This window comes from Procambarus clarkii, chromosome 44, assembly GCF_040958095.1.
Source record: "Procambarus clarkii isolate CNS0578487 chromosome 44, FALCON_Pclarkii_2.0, whole genome shotgun sequence".
Taxonomy (NCBI): Eukaryota; Metazoa; Arthropoda; class Malacostraca; order Decapoda; family Cambaridae; genus Procambarus; species Procambarus clarkii.
The window spans coordinates 21,580,695-21,604,514 of NC_091193.1; the positions used below are offsets into that span (position 1 = coordinate 21,580,695).

Consider the following 23,820-nt stretch of genomic DNA (forward strand, 5'->3'; position numbering starts at 1 on the left):
ATGGAATGTGAAAAAATTTCGGAATTCAGAGATGAGACCCTCAATGGAGTCCAAGAAATGTAAGTACTTAAAATGGAGTAGTAAAATAAGTAAGTAACGATGGAGTCTAAGAAATGATGTACTGCCGGGAATCTTAACGAAGTATCCAAAGTTTGCTGACTGTAGGTGCAGCCTGCACATGACTGTAAAGCTGCCGCCCAGTTAGGTGGGTGTGGAGCAAGACTAGTAACTGTGTGACTCACCATAGATGTGAGGTGACTGTTGTGAGCCTCGTTGAATCACGTGATATAAAACGATTATTGAGATGTATATATGTTTGTGTAAATGATTGTATATATATATATATATATATATATATGTATATATATATATATATATATATATATATATATACAATCATTTACACAAACATATATACATCTCAATAATCGTTTTATATCACGTGATTCAACGAGGCTCACAACAGTCACATGTAATATATATATATATATATATATATATATATATATATATATATATATATATATATATATATATATATATATATATATATTACATGTGTACGCAACATTAATAACTGTGTAACTAGCGTCACAAGATTCTCACTTGCATAGCTAAACGAACTATGGGGTTCAGTTCCTGAACCCATTTTTTACCTAAATCCTTGTTGGTGATAAGAGACCAAACTGAGCAGCTGTGAGGGTTGTGCTAGGCTGCTTCATGCACCAATCTGTTTCGTTATATACGAAGAATGAGAGAAGATGAGCAGTCACACCTTCTGGTATGGCTCCTCTCTCTCTCTCTCTCTACCTTCCCTCTCCGTCTCTCCCTTCCTTCCCCTCACTGCTAACGTACACACAGTAACCATCCGCTCACGCAATACTTCCTGACAGACTTCACTCCACCACTACCACACAGCACGACCACCACTACCACCACACAGTGCCTCTACCACACAACACCACCACAGTATCACCAACACCCTCCACAACCAGCCTGGACCCCAATCCATGCTGGCGTTATGATTTGATTAACATATTAATATGAGCCAGCACATCTGCGTTCAATTTCGAAATGTGAGATCGTTCGAATCTTTGTAGGCCGGTTAGTTCATGTTCCCTTAATTATCGCGCGGTGGAAACCGGTTATTGATCTGTGCGTGGAAACCTTTCAGTGCACCGAACTTGCTGAGCAAAAAGTAGCTTATGTTTTGTGGTGATAAATTGTTATGCGCATATAACGTGGCGCAGGGTAAAATGGTGTCATCGGGAGTGTGTGTACTCACCTAGTTGTATTCACCTAGTTGTACTTGCGGGGGTTGAGCTCTGCTCATTCGGCCCGCCTCTCAACTGCCAATCAATCAACTGTTACTAATTTTGTTTTTCACACACACACACACACGCACACACATATCCAGGAAGCAGCCCGTAACAGCTGTCTAACTCCCAGGTATCTATTTACTGCTAGGTAACATGGGCATCAGGGTGAAAGAAACTGCCCATTTTGTTTCTGCTTAGTCCGGAAATCAAACCCTGGCCACAGGATTAAGAGTCCCGTGCGCTGTCCACTCAGCTATCAGACCCCGTCATGTAGTGTCTGTGACCCCGTGTGTGTGTGTGTGTGTGTGTGTGTGTGTGTGTGTGTGTGTGTGTGTGTGTGTGTGTGTGTGTGTGTGTGTGTGTGTTTACTAGTTGTGTTTACTAGTTGTGTTTTTACGGGGGATGAGCTTTGCTCTTTCGGCCCGCCTCTCAACTGTCAATCAACTGTTTACTACTTTTTTTTTTTCCCCACACCACACACACACACACACACACCCACCCCAGGAAGCAGCCCGTGACAGCTGACTAACTCCCAGGTACCTATTTACTGCTAGGTAACAGGGGCATTCAGGGTGAAAGAAACTTTGCCCATTTGTTTCTGCCTCGTGCGTGTGTGTGTGTGTGTGTGTGTACTCACCTAGTTGTACTCACCTAGTTGTGTTTGCGGGGGTTGAGCTCTGGCTCTTTGGTCCCGCCTCTCAACCGTCAATCAACAGGTGTACAGATTCCTGAGCCTATCGGGCTCTGTCATATCTACACTTGAAACTGTGTATAGAGTGAGCCTCCACCACATCACCCCCTAATGCATTCCATTTGTCAACCACTCTGACACTAAAAAAGTTCTTTCTAATATCTCTGTGGCTCATTTGGGCACTCAGTTTCCACCTGTGTCCCTTTGTGCGTGTTCCCCTTGTGTTAAATAGACTGTCTTTATCTACCCTATCAATCCCCTTCAGAATCTTGAATGTGGTGATCATGTCCCCCCTAACTCTTCTGTCTTCCAGCGAAGTGAGGTTTAATTCCCGTAGTCTCTCCTCGTAGCTCATACCTCTCAGCTCGGGTACTAGTCTGGTGGCAAACCTTTGAACCTTTTCCAGTTTAGTCTTATCCTTGACTAGATATGGACTCCATGCTGGGGCTGCATACTCCAGGATTGGCCTGACATATGTGGTATACAAAGTTCTGAATGATTCTTTACACAAGTTTCTGAATGCCGTTCGTATGTTGGCCAGCCTGGCATATGCCGCTGATGTTATCCGCTTGATATGTGCTGCAGGAGACAGGTCTGGCGTGATATCAACCCCCAAGTCTTTTTCCTTCTCTGACTCCTGAAGAATTTCCTCTCCCAGATGATACCTTGTATCTGGCCTCCTGCTCCCTACACCTATCTTCATTACATTACATTTGGTTGGGTTAAACTCTAACAACCATTTGTTCGACCATTCCTTCAGCTTGTCTAGGTCTTCTTGAAGCCTCAAACAGTCCTCTTCTGTTTTAATCCTTCTCATAATTTTAGCATCGTCCGCAAACATTGAGAGAAATGAATCGATACCCTCCGGGAGATCATTTACATATATCAGAAACAAGATAGGACCGAGTACAGAGCCCTGTGGGACTCCACTGGTGACTTCACGCCAATCGGAGGTCTCACCCCTCACCGTAACTCTCTGCTTCCTATTGCTTAGATACTCCCTTATCCACTGGAGCACCTTACCAGCTACACCTGCCTGTCTCTCCAGCTTATGTACCAGCCTCTTATGCGGTACTGTGTCAAAGGCTTTCCGACAATCCAAGAAAATGCAGTCCGCCCAGCCCTCTCTTTCTTGCTTAATCTGTGTCACCTGATCGTAGAATTCTATCAAGCCTGTAAGGCAAGATTTACCCTCCCTGAATCCATGTTGGCGATTTGTCACGAAGTCCCTTCTCTCCAGATGTGTTACCAGGTTTTTTCTCACGATCTTCTCCATCACCTTGCATGGTATACAAGTCAAGGACACTGGCCTGTAGTTCAGTGCCTCTTGTCTGTCGCCCTTTTTGTATATTGGGACCACATTCGCCGTCTTCCATATTTCTGGTAGGTCTCCCGTCTCTAGTGATTTACTATACACTATGGAGAGTGGCAAGCAAAGTGCCTCTGCACACTCTTTCAGTACCCATGGTGAGATCCCATCTGGACCAACCGCCTTTCTAACATCCAGATCCAGCAGGTGTCTCTTGACCTCCTCTCTCGTAATTTCGAACTCCTCCAAGGCCGCCTGGTTTACCTCCCTTTCTCCTAGCACAATGACCTCACCCTGTTCTATTGTGAAGACCTCCTGGAACCTCTTGTTGAGTTCCTCACACACCTCTCTGTCATTCTCTGTATACCTGTCCTCGCCTGTTCTAAGTTTCAATACCTGTTCTTTCACTGTTGTTTTCCTTCTGATGTGACTGTGGAGTAGCTTTGGTTCGGTCTTGGCTTTGTTTGCTATATCATTTTCAAAAATTTTCTCTGCTTCTCTTCTCACCCTGACGTACTCATTCCTGGTTCTCTGGTATCTCTCCCTGCTTTCTGGTGTTCTGTTATTCCGGAAGTTCCTCCACGCCTTTTTGTTCAGTTTCTTCGCTTCCATACATGCCCTATTATACCATGGATTCTTTTGTTGCTTCTCGGATTTTTCCCTTTGGGCCGGGATGAACCTGTTTACTGCCTCCTGACACTTTTGGGTAACATAGTCCATCATACCCTGTACAGACTTGTCTCTGAGGTCTGTGTCCCAAGGTATTTCACTTAGGAAACTTCTCATCTGTTCATAATTCCCCTTTCGGTATGCCAGCCTTTTGATTCCTAGTTCTTTTTGGGGGGAGATAAGTCCTAGCTCTACCAGGTACTCAAAGTTCAATACACTGTGGTCACTCATTCCCAAGGGCGCTTCCATCTTAACTTCCCTTATATCCCATTCATTTAGGGTAAATATCAAATCAAGCATTGCTGGTTCATCTTCTCCTCTCATTCTTGTTGGCTCTTTGGTATGCTGGCTTAGAAAGTTTCTTGTTGCCACGTCCAGCAGCTTAGCTCTCCATGTTTCTGGTCCTCCATGCGGGTCTCTGTTCTTCCAATCTATCTTCCCATGGTTGAAGTCTCCCATAATTAGTAGTCCAGATCCATTCCTGCTAGCAACAGAAGCTGCTCTTTCTATTATGTTAATGGTGGCCATGTTGTTTCTATCATATTCCTGTCTAGGTCTTCTGTCATTTGGTGGTGGATTATATATGACTGCGACTATAATTTTTTTCCCTCCATTTGTTACAGTACCTGCTATGTAGTCACTGAAACCTTCACAGCCCTGAATATCCATCTCCTCAAAATCCCAGCCTTTTCTTACCAGCAGAGCTACACCACCCCCACCTCTTCCTTCCCTCTCTTTCCGCATAAGAGACACACACACACATGTGTGTGTGTGTGTGTGTGTGTGTGTGTGTGTGTGTGTGTGTGTGTGTGTGTGTGTGTGGAAGGAGGAGATCAGACTAATTAGGTCAGCACTGATTCACTGCCGTCTGGTAATTAGCCAGGTATCCGGCCAAGCCTGCCAGACATACCGGCTCCTAGACCGAATCTTATATTATATCGATATAGGCAGCAACCGGTCACACTTCAACAGTTGTTCGTGGAGAGCATATATACCTTCCTGTGACATATACCTCCCTGTGGAAGACGGCAGATGCAGTTCCAGTACGCAAAAATGAAGAATTGACAAGACAATAATATCGCAGCAAATTACATGTTTTTACTGTCTTCAGCAACTATGTGGTCGACAGTATGTGGTCGACAGTATGTGGTCGACAGTATGTGGTCGTTCTGTTATTTGATTCTTGCTAAATCTCTCCACTAAACGGCGTCAGTCACAGGATGGGTCCAAGATCAGCTGTGTTCTTGTAGGGACATCATTATCTACGTGAATGTGAACACCTGAGACACATTAGAAATATGTGTAGAATAATAAGCCTCACATTGTTTGAGTTAGGAAAACACTATTTGTCGAATATAGATATTGTTCTTAAAAGATTCCCCCAGTTTGCACCCGCAAGATAACGTAAGATTTTAAGGGTTGACATATGTAAATCTTCTTGTTTGAGGAGCTGTTCACAAGTTAAGCAAGTCCCAGCTGTGTCTGGGTACAAGTGACAGGATGAACAACCCAGCGGGTTTTCTTCCTATTGGGGAGTGTTGTACATGCTGCTATGGCGGTGTGTCCACTCACAGGATGAGTGGCGCTGCCCAATACTGTCACTATGGCGGTGTGTCCACTCACAGGATGAGTGGTGCTGCCCAATACTGTCACTATGGCGGTGTGTCCACTCACAGGATGAGTGGTGCTGCCCAATACTGTCAATATGGCGGTGTGTCCACTCACAGGATGAGTGGCGCTGCCCAATACTGTCACTAAGGCGATGTGTCCACTCACAGGATGAGTGGCGCTGCCCAATACTGTCACTATGGCGGTGTGTCCACTCACAGGATGAGTGGCGCTGCCCAATACTGTCACTATGGCGGTGTGTCCACTCACAGGATGAGTGGCGCTGCTCAATACTGTCACTATGGCGGTGTGTCCACTCACAGGATGAGTGGCGCTGCCCAATACTGTCACTATGGCGGTGTGTCCACTCACAGGATGAGTGGTGCTGCCCAATACTGTCACTATGGCGGTGTGTCCACTCACAGGATGAGTGGTGCTGCCCAATACTGTCAATATGGCGGTGTGTCCACTCACAGGATGAGTGGCGCTGCCCAATACTGTCACTAAGGCGATGTGTCCACTCACAGGATGAGTGGCGCTGCCCAATACTGTCACTATGGCGGTGTGTCCACTCACAGGATGAGTGGCGCTGCCCAATACTGTCACTATGGCGGTGTGTCCACTCACAGGATGAGTGGCGCTGCCCAATACTGTCACTATGGCGGTGTGTCCACTCACAGGATGAGTGGCGCTGCCCAATACTGTCACTATGGCGGTGTGTCCACTCACAGGATGAGTGGCGCTGCCCAATACTGTCACTATGGCGGTGTGTCCACTCACAGGATGAGTGGCGCTGCCCAATACTGTCACTATGGCGGTGTGTCCACTCACAGGATGAGTGGCGCTGCCCAATACTGTCACTATGGCGGTGTGTCCACTCACAGGATGAGTGGTGCTGCCCAATACTGTCACTATGGCGGTGTGTCCACTCACAGGATGAGTGGCGCTGCCCAATACTGTCACTATGGCGGTGTGTCTACTCACAGGATGAGTGGCGCTGCCCAATACTGTCACTATGGCGGTGTGTCCACTCACATGATGAGTGGCGCTGCCCAATACTGTCACTATGGCGGTGTGTCCACTCACAGGATGAGTGGCGCTGCCCAATACTGTCACTATGGCGGTGTGTCCACTCACAGGATGAGTGGCGCTGCCCAATACTGTCACTATGGCGGTGTGTCCACTCACAGGATGAGTGGCGCTGCCCAATACTGTCACTATGGCGGTGTGTCCACTCACAGGATGAGTGGTGCTGCCCAATACTGTCACTATGGCGGTGTGTCCACTCACAGGATGAGTGACGCTGCCCAATACTGTCACTATGGCGGTGTGTCCACTCACAGGATGAGTGGCGCTGCCCAATACTGTCACTATAGCGGTGTGTCCACTCACAGGATGAGTGGTGCTGCCCAATACTGTCACTATAGCGGTGTGTCCACTCACAGGATGAGTGGCGCTGCCCAATACTGTCACTATAGCGGTGTGTTCACTCACAGGATGAGTGGCGCTGCCCAATACTGTCACTATGGCGGTGTGTCCACTCACAGGATGAGTGGCGCTGCCCAATACTGTCACTATGGTGGTGTGTCCACTCACAGGATGAGTGGTGCTGCCCAATACTGTCACTATGGCGGTGTGTCCACTCACAGGATGAGTGGCGCTACCCAATACTGTCACTATGGTGGTGTGTCCACTCACAGGATGAGTGGCGCTGCCCAATACTGTCACTATGGCGGTGTGTCCACTCACAGGATGAGTGGCGCTGCCCAATACTGTCACTATGGCGGTGTGTCCACTCACAGGATGAGTGGCGCTGCCCAATACTGTCACTATGGCGGTGTGTCCACTCACAGGATGAGTGACGCTGCCCAATACTGTCACTATGGTGGTGTGTCCACTCACAGGATGAGTGGCGCTGCCCAATACTGTCACTATGGCGGTGTGTCCACTCACATGATTAGTGGCGCTGCCCAATACTGTCACTATGGTGGTGTGTCCACTCACAGGATGAGTGGCGCTGCCCAATACTGTCACTATGGTGGTGTGTCCACTCACAGGATGAGTGGCGCTGCCCAATACTGTCACTATGGCGGTGTGTCCACTCACAGGATGAGTGGCGCTGCCCAATACTGTCACTATGGCGGTGTGTCCACTCACAGGATGAGTGGCGCTGCCCAATACTGTCACTATGGCGGTGTGTCCACTCACAGGATGAGTGGCGCTGCCCAATACTGTCACTATGGCGGTGTGTCCACTCACAGGATGAGTGGCGCTGCCCAATACTGTCACTATGGCGGTGTGTCCACTCACAGGATGAGTGGCGCTGCCCAATACTGTCACTATGGCGGTGTGTCCACTCACAGGATGAGTGGTGCTGCCCAATACTGTCACTATGGCGGTGTGTCCACTCACAGGATGAGTGCCGCTGCCCAATACTGTCACTATGGCGGTGTGTCCACTCACAGGATGAGTGGCGCTGCCCAATACTGTCACTATGGCGGTGTGTCCACTCACAGGATGAGTGGCGCTGCCCAATACTGTCACTATGGCGGTGTGTCCACTCACAGGATGAGTGGCACTGCCCAATACTGTCACTATAGCGGTGTGTCCACTCACAGGATGAGTGGCGCTGCCCAATACTGTCACTATGGCGGTGTGTCCACTCACAGGATGAGTGGCGCTGCCCAATACTGTCACTATGGTGGTGTGTCCACTCACAGGATGAGTGGCGCTGCCCAATACTGTCACTATGGCGGTGTGTCCACTCACAGGATGAGTGGTGCTGCCCAATACTGTCACTATGGCGGTGTGTCCACTCACAGGATGAGTGGCGCTGCCCAATACTGTCACTATGGCGGTGTGTCCACTCACAGGATGAGTGGCGCTGCCCAATACTGTCACTATGGCGGTGTGTCCACTCACAGGATGAGTGGTGCTGCCCAATACTGTCACTATGGCGGTGTGTCCACTCACAGGATGAGTGGCGCTGCCCAATACTGTCACTATGGCGGTGTGTCCACTCACAGGATGAGTGGCGCTGCCCAATACTGTCACTATGGCGGTGTGTCCACTCACAGGATGAGTGGTGCTGCCCAATACTGTCACTATGGCGGTGTGTCCACTCACAGGATGAGTGACGCTGCCCAATACTGTCACTATGGCGGTGTGTCCACTCACAGGATGAGTGACGCTGCCCAATACTGTCACTATGGCGGTGTGTCCACTCACAGGATGAGTGGCGCTGCCCAATACTGTCACTATGGCGGTGTGTCCACTCACAGGATGAGTGGTGCTGCCCAATACTGTCACTATGGCGGTGTGTCCACTCACAGGATGAGTGGCGCTGCCCAATACTGTCACTATGGCGGTGTGTCCACTCACAGGATGAGTGGTGCTGCCCAATACTGTCACTATGGCGGTGTGTCCACTCACAGGATGAGTGGTGCTGCCCAATACTGTCACTATGGCGGTGTGTCCACTCACAGGATGAGTGGCGCTGCCCAATACTGTCACTATGGCGGTGTGTCCACTCACAGGATGAGTGGCGCTGCCCAATACTGTCACTATGGCGGTGTGTCCACTCACAGGATGAGTGGCGCTGCCCAATACTGTCACTATGGCGGTGTGTCCACTCACAGGATGAGTGGCGGTGCCCAATACTGTCACTATGGTGGTGTGTCCACTCACAGGATGAGTGGCGCTGCCCAATACTGTCACTATGGCGGTGTGTCCACTCACAGGATGAGTGGTGCTGCCCAATACTGTCACTATGGCGGTGTGTCCACTCACAGGATGAGTGACGCTGCCCAATACTGTCACTATGGCGGTGTGTCCACTCACAGGATGAGTGGTGCTGCCCAATACTGTCACTATGGCGGTGTGTCCACTCACAGGATGAGTGGTGCTGCCCAATACTGTCACTATGGCGGTGTGTCCACTCACAGGATGAGTGACGCTGCCCAATACTGTCACTATGGCGGTGTGTCCACTCACAGGATGAGTGACGCTGCCCAATACTGTCACTATGGCGGTGTGTCCACTCACAGGATGAGTGGCGCTGCCCAATACTGTCACTATGGCGGTGTGTCCACTCACAGGATGAGTGGCGCTGCCCAATACTGTCACTATGGCGGTGTGTCCACTCACAGGATGAGTGGCGCTGCCCAATACTGTCACTATGGCGGTGTGTCCACTCACAGGATGAGTGGTGCTGCCCAATACTGTCACTATGGCGGTGTGTCCACTCACAGGATGAGTGGCGCTGCCCAATACTGTCACTATGGCGGTGTGTCCACTCACAGGATGAGTGGCGCTGCCCAATACTGTCACTATGGCGGTGTGTCCACACACAGGATGAGTGGCGCTGCCCAATACTGTCACTATGGCGGTGTGTCCACTCACAGGATGAGTGGTGCTGCCCAATACTGTCACTATGGCGGTGTGTCCACTCACAGGATGAGTGGCGCTGCCCAATACTGTCACTATGGCGGTGTGTCCACTCACAGGATGAGTGGCGCTGCCCAATACTGTCACTATGGTGGTGTGTCCACTCACATGATGAGTGGCGCTGCCCAATACTGTCACTATGGCGGTGTGTCCACTCACAGGATGAGTGGCGCTGCCCAATACTGTCACTATGGTGGTGTGTCCACTCACATGATGAGTGACGCTGCCCAATACTGTCACTATGGCGGTGTGTCCACTCACAGGATGAGTGGTGCTGCCCAATACTGTCACTATGGTGGTGTGTCCACTCACAGGATGAGTGGCGCTGCCCAATAAACTCGCCCCTCGGGGCAAAATTAAAAAAAAAAAAAAATCGCAGTCACCTGTGATCAGGTCTGTATAGCATTCCGGAGTACTTGCACAGCTTCCAGCACTTGTGTCGTGTGTCAAGAGTACTTGCACAGCTTCCAGCACTTGTGTCGTGTGTCAAGAGTACTTGCACAGCTTCCAGCACTTGTGTCGTGTGTCAAGAGTACTTGCACAGCTTCCAGCACTTGTGTCGTGTGTCAAGAGTACTTGCACAGCTTCCAGCACTTGTGTCGTGTGTCAAGAGTACTTGCACAGCTTCCAGCACTTGTGTCGTGTGTCAAGAGTACTTGCACAGCTTCCAGCACTTGTGTCGTGTGTCAAGAGTACTTGCACAGCTTCCAGCACTTGTGTCGTGTGTCAAGAGTACTTGCACAGCTTCCAGCACTTGTGTCGTGTGTCAAGAGTACTTGCACAGCTTCCAGCACTTGTGTCGTGTGTCAAGAGTACTTGCACAGCTTCCAGCACTTGTGTCGTGTGTCAAGAGTACTTGCACAGCTTCCAGCACTTGTGTCGTGTGTCAAGAGTACTTGCACAGCTTCCAGCACTTGTGTCGTGTGTCAAGAGTACTTGCACAGCTTCCAGCACTTGTGTCGTGTGTCAAGAGTACTTGCACAGCTTCCAGCACTTGTGTCGTGTGTCAAGAGTACTTGCACAGCTTCCAGCACTTGTGTCGTGTGTCAAGAGTACTTGCACAGCTTCCAGCACTTGTGTCGTGTGTCAAGAGTACTTGCACAGCTTCCAGCACTTGTGTCGTGTGTCAAGAGTACTTGCACAGCTTCCAGCACTTGTGTCGTGTGTCAAGAGTACTTGCACAGCTTCCAGCACTTGTGTCGTGTGTCAAGAGTACTTGCACAGCTTCCAGCACTTGTGTCGTGTGTCAAGAGTACTTGCACAGCTTCCAGCACTTGTGTCGTGTGTCAAGAGTACTTGCACAGCTTCCCAGCACTTGTGTCGTGTGTCAAGAGTACTTGCACAGCTTCCAGCACTTGTGTCGTGTGTCAAGAGTACTTGCACAGCTTCCAGCACTTGTGTCGTGTGTCAAGAGTACTTGCACAGCCTTCCAGCACTTGTGTCGTGTGTCAAGAGTACTTGCACAGCTTCCAGCACTTGTGTCGTGTGTCAAGAGTACTTGCACAGCTTCCAGCACTTGTGTCGTGTGTCAAGATTACTTGCACAGCTTCCAGCACTTGTGTCGTGTGTCAAGAGTACTTGCACAGCTTCCAGCACTTTGTGTCGTGTGTCAAGAGTACTTGCACAGCTTCCAGCACTTGTGTCGTGTGTCAAGAGTACTTGCACAGCTTCCAGCACTTGTGTCGTGTGTCAAGAGTACTTGCACAGCTTCCAGCACTTGTGTCGTGTGTCAAGAGTACTTGCACAGCTTCCAGCACTTGTGTCGTGTGTCAAGAGTACTTGCACAGCTTCCAGCACTTGTGTCGTGTGTCAAGAGTACTTGCACAGCTTCCAGCACTTGTGTCGTGTGTCAAGAGTACTTGCACAGCTTCCAGCACTTGTGTCGTGTGTCAAGAGTACTTGCACAGCTTCCAGCACTTGTGTCGTGTGTCAAGAGTACTTGCACAGCTTCCAGCACTTGTGTCGTGTGTCAAGAGTACTTGCACAGCTTCCAGCACTTGTGTCGTGTGTCAAGAGTACTTGCACAGCTTCCAGCACTTGTGTCGTGTTGTCAAGAGTACTTGCACAGCTTCCAGCACTTGTGTCGTGTTGTCAAGAGTACTTGCACAGCTTCCAGCACTTGGTCGTGCTGTCAAGAGTACTTGCACAGCTTCCAGCACTTGTTGTCGTGTGTCAAGAGTACTTGCACAGCTTCCAGCACTTGTGTCGTGTGTCAAGAGTACTTGCACAGCTTCCAGCACTTGTGTCGTGTGTCAAGAGTACTTGCACAGCTTCCAGCACTTGTGTCGTGTGTCAAGAGTACTTGCACAGCTTCCAGCACTTGTGTCGTGTGTCAAGAGTACTTGCACAGCTTCCAGCACTTGTGTCGTGTGTCAAGAGTACTTGCACAGCTTCCAGCACTTGTGTCGTGTGTCAAGAGTACTTGCACAGCTTCCAGCACTTGTGTCGTGTGTCAAGAGTACTTGCACAGCTTCCAGCACTTGTGTCGTGTGTCAAGAGTACTTGCACAGCTTCCAGCACTTGTGTCGTGTGTCAAGAGTACTTGCACAGCTTCCAGCACTTGTGTCGTGTGTCAAGAGTACTTGCCACAGCTTCCAGCACTTGTGTCGTGTGTCAAGAGTACTTGCACAGCTTCCAGCACTTGTGTCGTGTGTCAAGAGTACTTGCACAGCTTCCAGCACTTGTGTCGTGTGTCAAGAGTACTTGCACAGCTTCCAGCACTTGTGTCGTGTGTCAAGAGTACTTGCACAGCTTCCAGCACTTGTGTCGTGTGTCAAGAGTACTTGCACAGCTTCCAGCACTTGTGTCGTGTGTCAAGAGTACTTGCACAGCTTCCAGCACTTGTGTCGTGTGTCAAGAGTACTTGCACAGCTTCCAGCACTTGTGTCGTGTGTCAAGAGTACTTGCACAGCTTCCAGCACTTGTGTCGTGTGTCAAGAGTACTTGCACAGCTTCCAGCACTTGTGTCGTGTGTCAAGAGTACTTGCACAGCTTCCAGCACTTGTGTCGTGTGTCAAGAGTACTTGCACAGCTTCCAGCACTTGTGTCGTGTGTCAAGAGTACTTGCACAGCTTCCAGCACTTGTGTCGTGTGTCAAGAGTACTTGCACAGCTTCCAGCACTTGTGTCGTGTGTCAAGAGTACTTGCACAGCTTCCAGCACTTGTGTCGTGTGTCAAGAGTACTTGCACAGCTTCCAGCACTTGTGTCGTGTGTCAAGAGTACTTGCACAGCTTCCAGCACTTGTGTCGTGTGTCAAGAGTACTTGCACAGCTTCCAGCACTTGTGTCGTGTGTCAAGAGTACTTGCACAGCTTCCAGCACTTGTGTCGTGTGTCAAGAGTACTTGCACAGCTTCCAGCACTTGTGTCGTGTGTCAAGAGTACTTGCACAGCTTCCAGCACTTGTGTCGTGTGTCAAGAGTACTTGCACAGCTTCCAGCACTTGTGTCGTGTGTCAAGAGTACTTGCACAGCTTCCAGCACTTGTGTCGTGTGTCAAGAGTACTTGCACAGCTTCCAGCACTTGTGTCGTGTGTCAAGAGTACTTGCACAGCTTCCAGCACTTGTGTCGTGTGTCAAGAGTACTTGCACAGCTTCCAGCACTTGTGTCGTGTGTCAAGAGTACTTGCACAGCTTCCAGCACTTGTGTCGTGTGTCAAGAGTACTTGCACAGCTTCCAGCACTTGTGTCGTGTGTCAAGAGTACTTGCACAGCTTCCAGCACTTGTGTCGTGTGTCAAGAGTACTTGCACAGCTTCCAGCACTTGTGTCGTGTGTCAAGAGTACTTGCACAGCTTCCAGCACTTGTGTCGTGTGTCAAGAGTACTTGCACAGCTTCCAGCACTTGTGTCGTGTGTCAAGAGTACTTGCACAGCTTCCAGCACTTGTGTCGTGTGTCAAGAGTACTTGCACAGCTTCCAGCACTTGTGTCGTGTGTCAAGAGTACTTGCACAGCTTCCAGCACTTGTGTCGTGTGTCAAGAGTACTTGCACAGCTTCCAGCACTTGTGTCGTGTGTCAAGAGTACTTGCACAGCTTCCAGCACTTGTGTCGTGTGTCAAGAGTACTTGCACAGCTTCCAGCACTTGTGTCGTGTGTCAAGAGTACTTGCACAGCTTCCAGCACTTGTGTCGTGTGTCAAGAGTACTTGCACAGCTTCCAGCACTTGTGTCGTGTGTCAAGAGTACTTGCACAGCTTCCAGCACTTGTGTCGTGTGTCAAGAGTACTGCACAGCTTCCAGCACTTGTGTCGTGTGCAAAGTACTGCACAGCTTCCAGCACTTGTGTCGTGTGTCAAGAGTACTTGCACAGCTTCCAGCACTTGTGTCGTGTGTCAAGAGTACTTGCACAGGCTTCCAGCACTTGTGTCGTGTGTCAAGCAGTACTTGCACAGCTTCCAGCACTTGTGGTCGTGTGTCAAGAGTACTTGCACAGCTTCCAGCACTTGTGTCCGTGTGGTCAAGAGTACTTGCATCAGCCTTCCAGCACTTGTGTCGTGTGTCAAGAGTACTTGCACAGCTTCAAGCAACTTGTGTCGTGTGTCAAGAGTACTTGCACAGCTTCCAGCACTTGGTGTCGTGTGTCAAGAGTACTTGCACAGCTTCACAGCACTTGGGTCCGTGTGTCAAGAGTAATTGCACAGCTTCCAGGTCACTTGTGTCCGTGTGTCAAGAGTAACTTGCACAGCTTCCAGCACTTGTGTCGTGTGTCAAGAGTACTTGCACAGCTTTCCAGCACTTGTGTCGTGTGTACAAGAGTGACTTTGCACAGCTTCCAGCACTATGTGTTCGTTGTGTCAAGAGTAATTGCACAGCTTCCAGCACTTGGTGTCGTGTGTCAAGAGTACTTGCACAGCCTTCCAGCCTTAGTGTTCCGTGTGTCAGAGTAATTGCACAGCTTCCAGCACTTGTTCGTGTGGTCAAGAGTAAACTTGGCACAGCTTCCAGCAACTTGTGTCGTGTGTCAAGACTCTCTTGGTGGTGACTGTGTGCGAACCGTACCGTCCTCGACGGGGCCCTTGCTGTGTGTGCTTTTGTCAAGCGCCCTGAAGGAGATGGTGTTGTCTTGCCATTGTAGTGCGGTCGCTGGGGCTGACGGCGCCCAGGTGGGCGTGGGGGGGGGGGAGCATAGACGTCACTTGTCTTTCGCAAGGCGTTTTGTTCGGTGTCTGGAGAGTTCTTCGTGAGCAGTGTGGCGGTCCCTGGAAACACAAACTGTTCCTATTTTCCGCTTGTTACAACTTGTAATAAAGTTGTTACATCTTGGCTTAACGTGTTTATGACGTATTAGAACGTTGTTACAACTCGCTATATTGGTTGTTATTACTTGTTAGGAGGTGTTAAAACTTGTTCGAACGTTGTATCAACGTCGTAGTTTCGCTGTGTGTTTGCTGGGCGTGTCCTTACACTAACATAATCGACAAATACAACGACAATAGAAGATTGGGACATCGGCGAGGCTCTGCACCTCAAACAAACCCACTCAACCCTCGTAAGACAGGTAGAAGGGAACTATCAGGGGTAGGAAGCGCCAAGCCATTAAGACTATATATATTTTACGACTTACATAATTACATTACGACTTGGAAGGGATCAGCATAAAGATTTGGGATGGGACGAGGGGAAGGGGGTGGGGGGGAGGAATGGTGCCCAACCACTTGGACGGTCGGGGACTGAACGCCGACCTGCATGAAGCGAGACCGTTGCTCTACCGTCCAGCTCAAATATTTGGGCTTGAGACAGGGCAGGACCGAGTTACACTGCCATCCTCGGGACCAAGACGGAACACCCAAAATTAAAACATCGGAGATTGACATGCTGCAGGGGGGAGGGGGGGGGGGAGGGGGGGGGAGGGGGGGGGAGGGGGGGGTGCCTACTGTCGTATTCTACACTTCACTGTTATGTATTCTGTTGCTTCAGCCATACTGTAATCACTGCTACTCTGCCTCTGAGAGTGTTGACAGGGCCAACAACATGCATCTCTTAGCATCAAACTATAATAAAACTAAAATGAACTTTGGAGAGTTAATTTTCAAACTCCTTTCTCGAGTGAAAGGTACACAGTACAGAGCAGACTCGTGCTAGACTCATCGATCTCGCCCTCCCTGTCATACTCAAGACACACCTGAACACACACCTGTCATACTCAGGACACACCAGAAACACACATGTCGTACTCAGGACACACCTGAACACGCTCAAAGTGGACACCAGCAAGCACGCCACCTGCTAAAGAAGGCCCACCATAAGAACATAAGAAATGAAGGTAACTGTAGAAGACCTATTGGCCCCATACGAGGCAGCTCCACTTTATAATCTCATAAGAACTGTGCGTCAAGTTCAAGCTTGAGATTTACCCCTACAACCGGCTCTCGTAGTCCATCATACTTCACGTGCTTCGGGTTTCTAGTAGTCCAGGGGCTTCATCAGGGGCTCCACCAGGGGCTTCACCAGGGGCTTCACCAGGGGCTTCACCAGGGGCATCACAAGAGGCTTCACAAGGGGGTGACCAGGGACTCATAGAAAATTGGTTCATCTTTTTTTGTTTTGTTTTATTTCGTGTGTGTTGTATTGGACATATTCTTTGATAGTTACTTATATGCTGTTATGAACTGAATTTGAGTCCGTGTTCCATGCTGGAAAAGTTATTTTGTCCGTTAGCTATTTTCAGTCTGGCTTAGAACGCATTTTGATCTGGTTTGATGCCGCCGCCGGTGTCTTGGCTATATAAACTTGTTGATGTAACTGGATTTCAGTAAGCTTTTATAAACTTGGTAGACATAGGAACAGGAGGGGTGACGTCTCGTCTTGGGGGGATGGCGTCCAACCACTTGGGCTGGACGGTAGAGCGATGGTCTCGCTTCATGCAGGTCGGCGTTCAATTCCCGACTGTGCAAGTCGTTGGGCACCATTCCTACCTCCCTCCGTCCCATCCCTAATCTTAATCCTGATCCCTTCAAAGTGCTATATAGTCGCAATGCCTTGGCGCTTTCTCCTGATATTTGCTTTCCCTTCCCTTCCCTTGGGACGGTGACGTCACTTCTCAAGCCCACATCCCTTTCCACGTCCATAATATTGGTCTTCCAACCAATTAATATGTTTCTTCATATCCAAGTATTTAATACTTTTCATAAACGTTCTCAGTCAAATTTATGTTCATTTACCAAATAATATTTTCTGGGAGCCAAGAAACAAGGGCCCCAAACAACGCCAGAGTTGGAGTCAAGCACAAATATATGCGAAAAAATGAGTCTTAACATAAACAGAAAGTCCACCTGTTCATTTCAAATCAGAAAAACAAAGAGAACCGAAATGAAAACGTCCTCATTTCTCCTGCAGTCTGTATTAAAACACGCCTCATCTTCCGCCACGACTTTGTGAAGGAAACCAATCCGCGACTTCTTACACGCAGCACTCGGCCCAGCTATCACACACACTCCTTCAACATGGGGGCCCCACGAGACCCCCCTTCTATAATTAAAAGTGTTCCATATATCAACATTATTATAGTCTAATAACCCACGTGCCCCCAGACCCCCTCTTCATTGTGGTCTAGTACCCCACATAGCCCCCCCCCCCACTCTCTTCAGAATGCTCTGATTCCCCACATGGGGCCTCAGACTCCACCCTTCCGCATGGTTTAATACCCAATACGAGCCCTCGACCTATCCTTCAGCATGGTCTAATACCCCACAAGTGGCCCCAGACCCACCCTTCAATGTGGTGTAGCATCCTGAATGTGCCCCAGACCCACCCTTCAGAATGGTCTAATGCCCCTTATAACAAAAGTTTCAAATCCCACCACTGCCACCATTCATATTATGTTTCAATTTACTTAATATGAATGTACTCTCCTTTACGACATTAATGTCAGCTGCCACCACCTACGTCCTTTTGGAAACTAATTACTTTCGATAATTACTTTCACCGGCGACAAAGGATGCCAGTTCACTGCTGGGGTGGAGATAATTGCCATAGTTGATGTGGCACTTTATACGAGCATCAGTTAAATGCATCTTGTTCCAACAATTACACAGGTACAGGAGATGGAGTATAGGGAACCCCTCACTGTTTACTAACATTTCAATAATTCTCTCATCCTTTCTTAATTCTGCACTTTGATAATTACTCCTTAATGTCTTGGAGGGAAGTAACTTAACATTTAACTGAGGAGAAAATCACCAGGAGTCTTCTCTTGTCTCCAGACGTTCCACTCACCCTTCTCTTCTTCTTCAACATTCGAACAGCCACTACTTCTGCCCAGTAATCGAGCGGTGGACGAGAGTACCAGACGAAATAAGAACACTAGCAACCCACTTTAACTACCCCCCACTGGAGACAATCTCTCGGATACCTTAGCAAGTGGAACAGAAAATTGCAGTAAAGCGGGAGCTGAGATGTTGCCATGGTAACGGTCTATAACCAGATATTGGGATTGTGCTCATGTTGAAGGGTTCGTAATTCCTGTGTTAATCTAACTGTGCATGATGGTAAAGATTCAGCTCCTCGACCCGCCTTTCCCACCGTTCAAGTCGTCTGGAACACAAACACGCCTTTCGCTCGTAATCGCTCATATTGAATCTGGTCTTGAAAATTGTTTATGAAGTTCACTTCAACTCTTTCTGATTTCAGTTCGTTCCACTTGATCCCACTGGCACTCCCTCCCACTTGCCCCCACTGGTACTCCCTTCCACTGGCGCTCCCTCCCATTTAAGAGAGAGAGAGAGAGAGAGAGAGAGAGAGAGAGAGAGAGAGAGAGAGAGAGAGAGAGAGAGAGAGAGAGAGAGAGAGAGAGAGCAGTGGGGGAGGAGAGCCAGACGAAGGCATGAGGATGTAGGCAGCTTGAGAGTCAGTCAGTGACCGTCCGTCCTAGCGGAACCAGGTGCCACGAGTGGGACCCAGAGAGCCAGCCCTCTCGCGTCCCGGCCGACGGATGGACGTAGTCCCCTCAAACTCTTACTATCACTTCCAGGAGGAGCCTTGAGGCAGCATCACTCTAGTGCTACATATCTCAACAGAGAGGAAGGCAGTATATATGGTGTGTGTGTGTGTGTTCGCCGCAGTTTCACGACAGATTGGTGAATTATGTGTTATAGAAGGAGGGATTACTAGCTACTTCGAGTCGGAATGAAGCAATTCTTCGAGCAGTACAGAGGCACTACTTCTGCCTGTACTGAGGCACTACTTCTGCCTGTACTGAGGCACTACTTCTGCCTGTACTGAGGCACTACTTCTGCCTGTACTGAGGCACTACTTCTGCCTGTACTGAGGCACTACTTCTGCCTGTAGTGAGGCACTACTTCGACCTGTACTGAGGCACTACTTCGACCTGTACAGAGGCACTACTTCGACCTGTACTGAGGCATTACTTCGACCTGTACAGAGGCACTACGTCGACCTGTACAGAGACATTACTTCGACCTGTACAGAGACATTACTTCGACATGTACAGCGGCACTACCTCGACCTGTACTGAGGCTCTACTTCGACCTGTACAGAGGCATTACCTCGACCTGCACAGAGACATTACTTCGACCTGTACAGCGGCACTACCTCGACCTGTACAGAGGCTCTACTTCGACCTGTACAGAGGCACTACTTCGACCTGTACAGAGGCTCTACTTCGACCTGTACTGAGGCATTACTTCGACCTGTACTGAGGCATTACCTCGACCTGTACTGAGGCATTACTTCGACCTGTACTGAGGCATTACCTCGACCTGTACTGAGGCATTACCTCGACCTGTACTGAGGCATTACTTCGACCTGTACTGAGGCATTACTTCTGCCTGTACTGAGGCATTACTTCGACCTGTACTGAGGCATTACTTTGAGCTGTACAGAGGCATTACTTCGACCTGTACTGAGGCATTACTTCGACCTGTACTGAGGCACTACTTCGACCTGTACTGAGGCATTACTTCGACCTGTACTGAGGCATTACTTCGACCTGTACTAAGGCATTACTTCGACCTGTACTGAGGCATTACTTCGACCTGTACTGAGGCATTACCTCGACCTGTACTGAGGCATTACTTCGACCTGTACTAAGGCATTACTTCGACCTGTACTGAGGCATTACTTCGACCTGTACTGAGGCATTACTTCGACCTGTACTGAGGCACTACTTCGACCTGTACTGAGGCATTACTTCGACCTGTACTGAGGCATTACTTCGACCTGTACTGAGGCATTACTTCGACCTGTACTAAGGCATTACTTCGACCTGTACTGAGGCATTACTTCGACCTGTACTGAGGCATTACCTCGACCTGTACTGAGGCATTACTTCGACCTGTACTAAGGTATTACTTCGACCTGTACAGAGGCACTACTTCGAGCTGTACAGAGGCTCTACTTCGAGCAGTACTGAGGCAAAATTTCAAGCAGTTCTGAGGCACAACTTCGAGCAGTTCTAAGGCACAACTTCAAGCAGTTCTGAGGCACAACTTTGAGCAATACTGAGGCAAAACTTCAAGCAGTTCCGAGGCACAGCTTCGAGCAGTTCTGAGGCACAACTTCAAGCAGTTCTGAGGCACAACTTCAAGCAGTTCTGAGGCACAACTTCAAGCAGTTCTGAGGCACTGCTTCAACAATACTGAGGCATAACTTCAAGCAGTTCTGAGGCACTGCTTCGACAATACTGAGGCATAACTTCGAGCAGTATTGAGGCAAAACTTCAAGCAGTTCTGAGGCACTGCTTCGACAATACTGAGGCATAACTTCGAGTAGTATTGAGGCAAAACTTCAAGCAGTTCTGAGGCATAACTTCAAGCAGTTCTGAGGCACTGCTTCGACAATACTGAGGCATAACTTCAAGCAGTTCTGAGGCACTGCTTCGACAATACTGAGGCATAACTTCAAGCAGTTCTGAGGCACTGCTTCGAGCAATACTGAGGCACAACTTCAAGCAGTTCTGAGGCACTGCTTCGAGCAATACTGAGGTATAACTTCAAGCAGTTCTGAGGCACTGCTTCGAGCAATACTGAGGCATAACTTCAAGCAGTTCTGAGGCACAGCTTCGAGCAGTTCTGAGACACAACTTCGAACAATACTGAGGCACTACCTCGAGCGGTAATGAAGCACTCACATGAGCGGTACTGAAGCAGGTACCTGCTATTATACTTCATCGAACTTTATTTAGGTGACAGACAAGCACTGAAAAGACCCTAATATTCAGAGACATACATACCCATACATACATATACATAACCCCCCCCCCCCCACACACACACATACATATCACAAACAGACGGCAGTAACCGACGCACACACACACACACATATACCAGGCACAAGTTCTTTCATATACATACATAACTAACGTCCATTATACGGTAGTTAAACACACATAAATACACACACTTACATACACACTATCCCCCCCCCTCCCACACACACATACACACATACGGCATCACAGGCGGTACTCATCCCTGGCCAGGTGTGTGCAGGCTAGTCAAGGGTGAGAGCCATGGGCTAGCCAGGCTACACCAGCCAGGTGTGTAGCTGCACACCTGATCCCTGCAGCAGGTCTGTGTCCTGCCCTCAGCGCCCCGTCCGGAGATAACTTAGGTGAGGCCACCTGCTAATTTGTCCCATAATAATGTTAATTTGTCCCCATAATGGTGCTAGTTTGTCCCATATTGGGGTTAATTTGTCCCATATTGGGGCTAATGTGTTCCATATTGGGGTTAATTTGTTCAATAGTAAGACTAATTTGTCCCATATTGGGGTTATTTTATTTCCATATTGGGGCTAATCATGTATACGAAGATTATAGATTATTTATGTTAATTATCAATTATTATTGAAAGTAATCTGTATATTTTTTTATTTAACAACTATTCTCTTCCACGATGTCATTTTTTAAATTCTCAGTTTAATAATTGATTTCACTGGATATACACGGAGTGCTGGAGGCCAGCTTGTGTGTGTGCATACACAGTGTATTGTGCTTCTGGACAATGTTCAGGACGAGTATACTTGCTGGTTGGACAATAAGCTGTTGCGGCGGTCTTAATAACCCTCTGGACCGTCGATATTAGAGAACGTTCACATGATAATTTAGATATTAGAGAACGTTCACGTGATAATTTAGATATTAGAGAACGTTCACGTGATAATTTAGATATTAGAGAACGTTCACGTGATAATTTAGATATTAGAGAACGTTCACGTGATAATTTAGATATTAGAGAACGTTCACGTGATAATTTAGATATTAGAGAACGTTCACGTGATAATTTAGATATTAGAGAACGTTCACGTGATAATTTAGATATTAGAGAACGTTCATGTGATAATTTAGATATTAGAGAACGTTCACGTGATAATTTAGATATTAGAGAACGTTCATGTGATAATTTAGATATTAGAGAACGTTCATGTGATAATTTAGATATTAGAGAACGTTCACGTGATAATTTAGATATTAGAGAACGTTCACGTGATAATTTAGATATTAGAGAACGTTCACGTGATAATTTAGATATTAGAGAACGTTCACGTGATAATTTAGATATTAGAGAACGTTCACGTGATAATTTAGATATTAGAGAACGTTCACGTGATAATTTTCGACCAAAGGAGTGTGTTGTGTAAATATGTGACATTAGTGGAGTATTTTCTTCCTTCACTAAATTATATTGAAATGGCCTCTCTCCTATCAAGAGAGGGCGCGATGGTGGTCGGTGGCGGGAAGGAGATGGGAGGAGCTGTTGACGTGGCCACATCAGTCTACGCCAGCCGGGAGGCCGTGAGCGACGCCCCAGGACTGGAGGCGGCCCTGTCCGCCAACAGCACCAACATCTCCGCTGCCTGCTGTGGCGGCGCCCCCGGCGTTGACCTGGACAAGTTCGCCTCCCGCTTGATGTGGTACGAAGACTTCATCGTTGGGTCCTTCCTCGTCTTTGTCGGTAAGTGCAGGAGTCTGCCGTTTACAGGAGTTTCCACGAGTCCTTGGCAGGGGCACCTAATGCGTACATGATAGACCTACATGAACGGGAATCCACAATGTGAAGATGAGTCCTCCCCTGAAGCCTTAGTGAGGGGAGAGTCCCCTGAAGTCCTAGTGAGGGTGAGTCCCCTGAAGCCACTAGTGAGGATCTACTTTCAGAACGAACGATATTGAGGGAAATTTGACTTTCTCCATAGCCACAAATGGCACGATTGTGGTATAGGGATTTGATCTAATATCCGTCCCGTCGTGGTGGGCCGAGTCTCTGAAGAACCCCCATAAAGAGGCAGGGGAGCAAACAGCCCCAAGGAATTCATCTGTGAGGCGGAGAAGCCTTTGAGGCTCCCTTCTGAATGAAGCAAGTCTGGGGAATGGTGAGGGGCGCTCAATGCCAAGAGATAAAATTGAGGGAACCCTGAAAGTGAAAGGGAGATGCACGGATGAAAATGAGAGAGATTTGAGCGATAAAAAGATGTAAAAGATGATAATGTAGAAGCAGAGAGGGGCGGTGATGAAAGAGAAAGAGATGGATCATTAAGCAAGGGATAAGAAAGGGCACAAGAATAAGTGAGTGCTTGGGAAAGACTTAAGCCTTGGACTAATTGGTCTCTTTATCTCTAAAAACCAGGAGGAAAACAACCTACCTAATTGTAATTAGTTCCAGGAAGAGGAGATTAGGATAGTAAAGCGGGAGGCTCTCCCCTTCTCTCCAAATCCTCTGGTAGGTTAGGATAAGGCCACTTTAATACAACCGTTCCTTGACGTTGGGAAACCGTTGGAAGACGGAGTGAACGAGCAGCACCGTGCTGAGGAGAACGACGGCGT

General features: G+C 48.5%; 3 protein-coding genes across 3 annotated transcripts in view; 2 read left to right on the forward strand and 1 right to left on the reverse strand.

The window, feature by feature from the left end:
- Positions 1-22,640, forward strand: LOC123745151 (uncharacterized). The gene is made up of 2 exons (XM_045725460.1): positions 1-59; positions 22,085-22,640. Exons 1-2 carry the CDS (start codon positions 1-3, stop codon positions 22,638-22,640), a joined length of 615 nt encoding a protein of 204 aa, XP_045581416.1.
- The window catches only part of LOC123745340 (RIB43A-like with coiled-coils protein 1), a 52,745-nt gene that overhangs the window by 15,672 nt on the left and 13,253 nt on the right, over positions 1-23,820 (reverse strand). The gene's annotated exons all lie outside the window — the stretch shown is intronic.
- Positions 18,910-23,820, forward strand: part of LOC123745341 (opsin-5) — a 15,299-nt gene continuing 10,388 nt past the window's right edge. The window contains exons 1-2 of the mRNA XM_045725816.2: positions 18,910-21,611; positions 22,710-22,954. Coding sequence (XP_045581772.2) covers positions 22,720-22,954 — 235 coding nt within the window. The 5' untranslated portion in view covers positions 18,910-21,611; positions 22,710-22,719. The remainder of the gene's footprint in view (positions 21,612-22,709; positions 22,955-23,820) is intronic.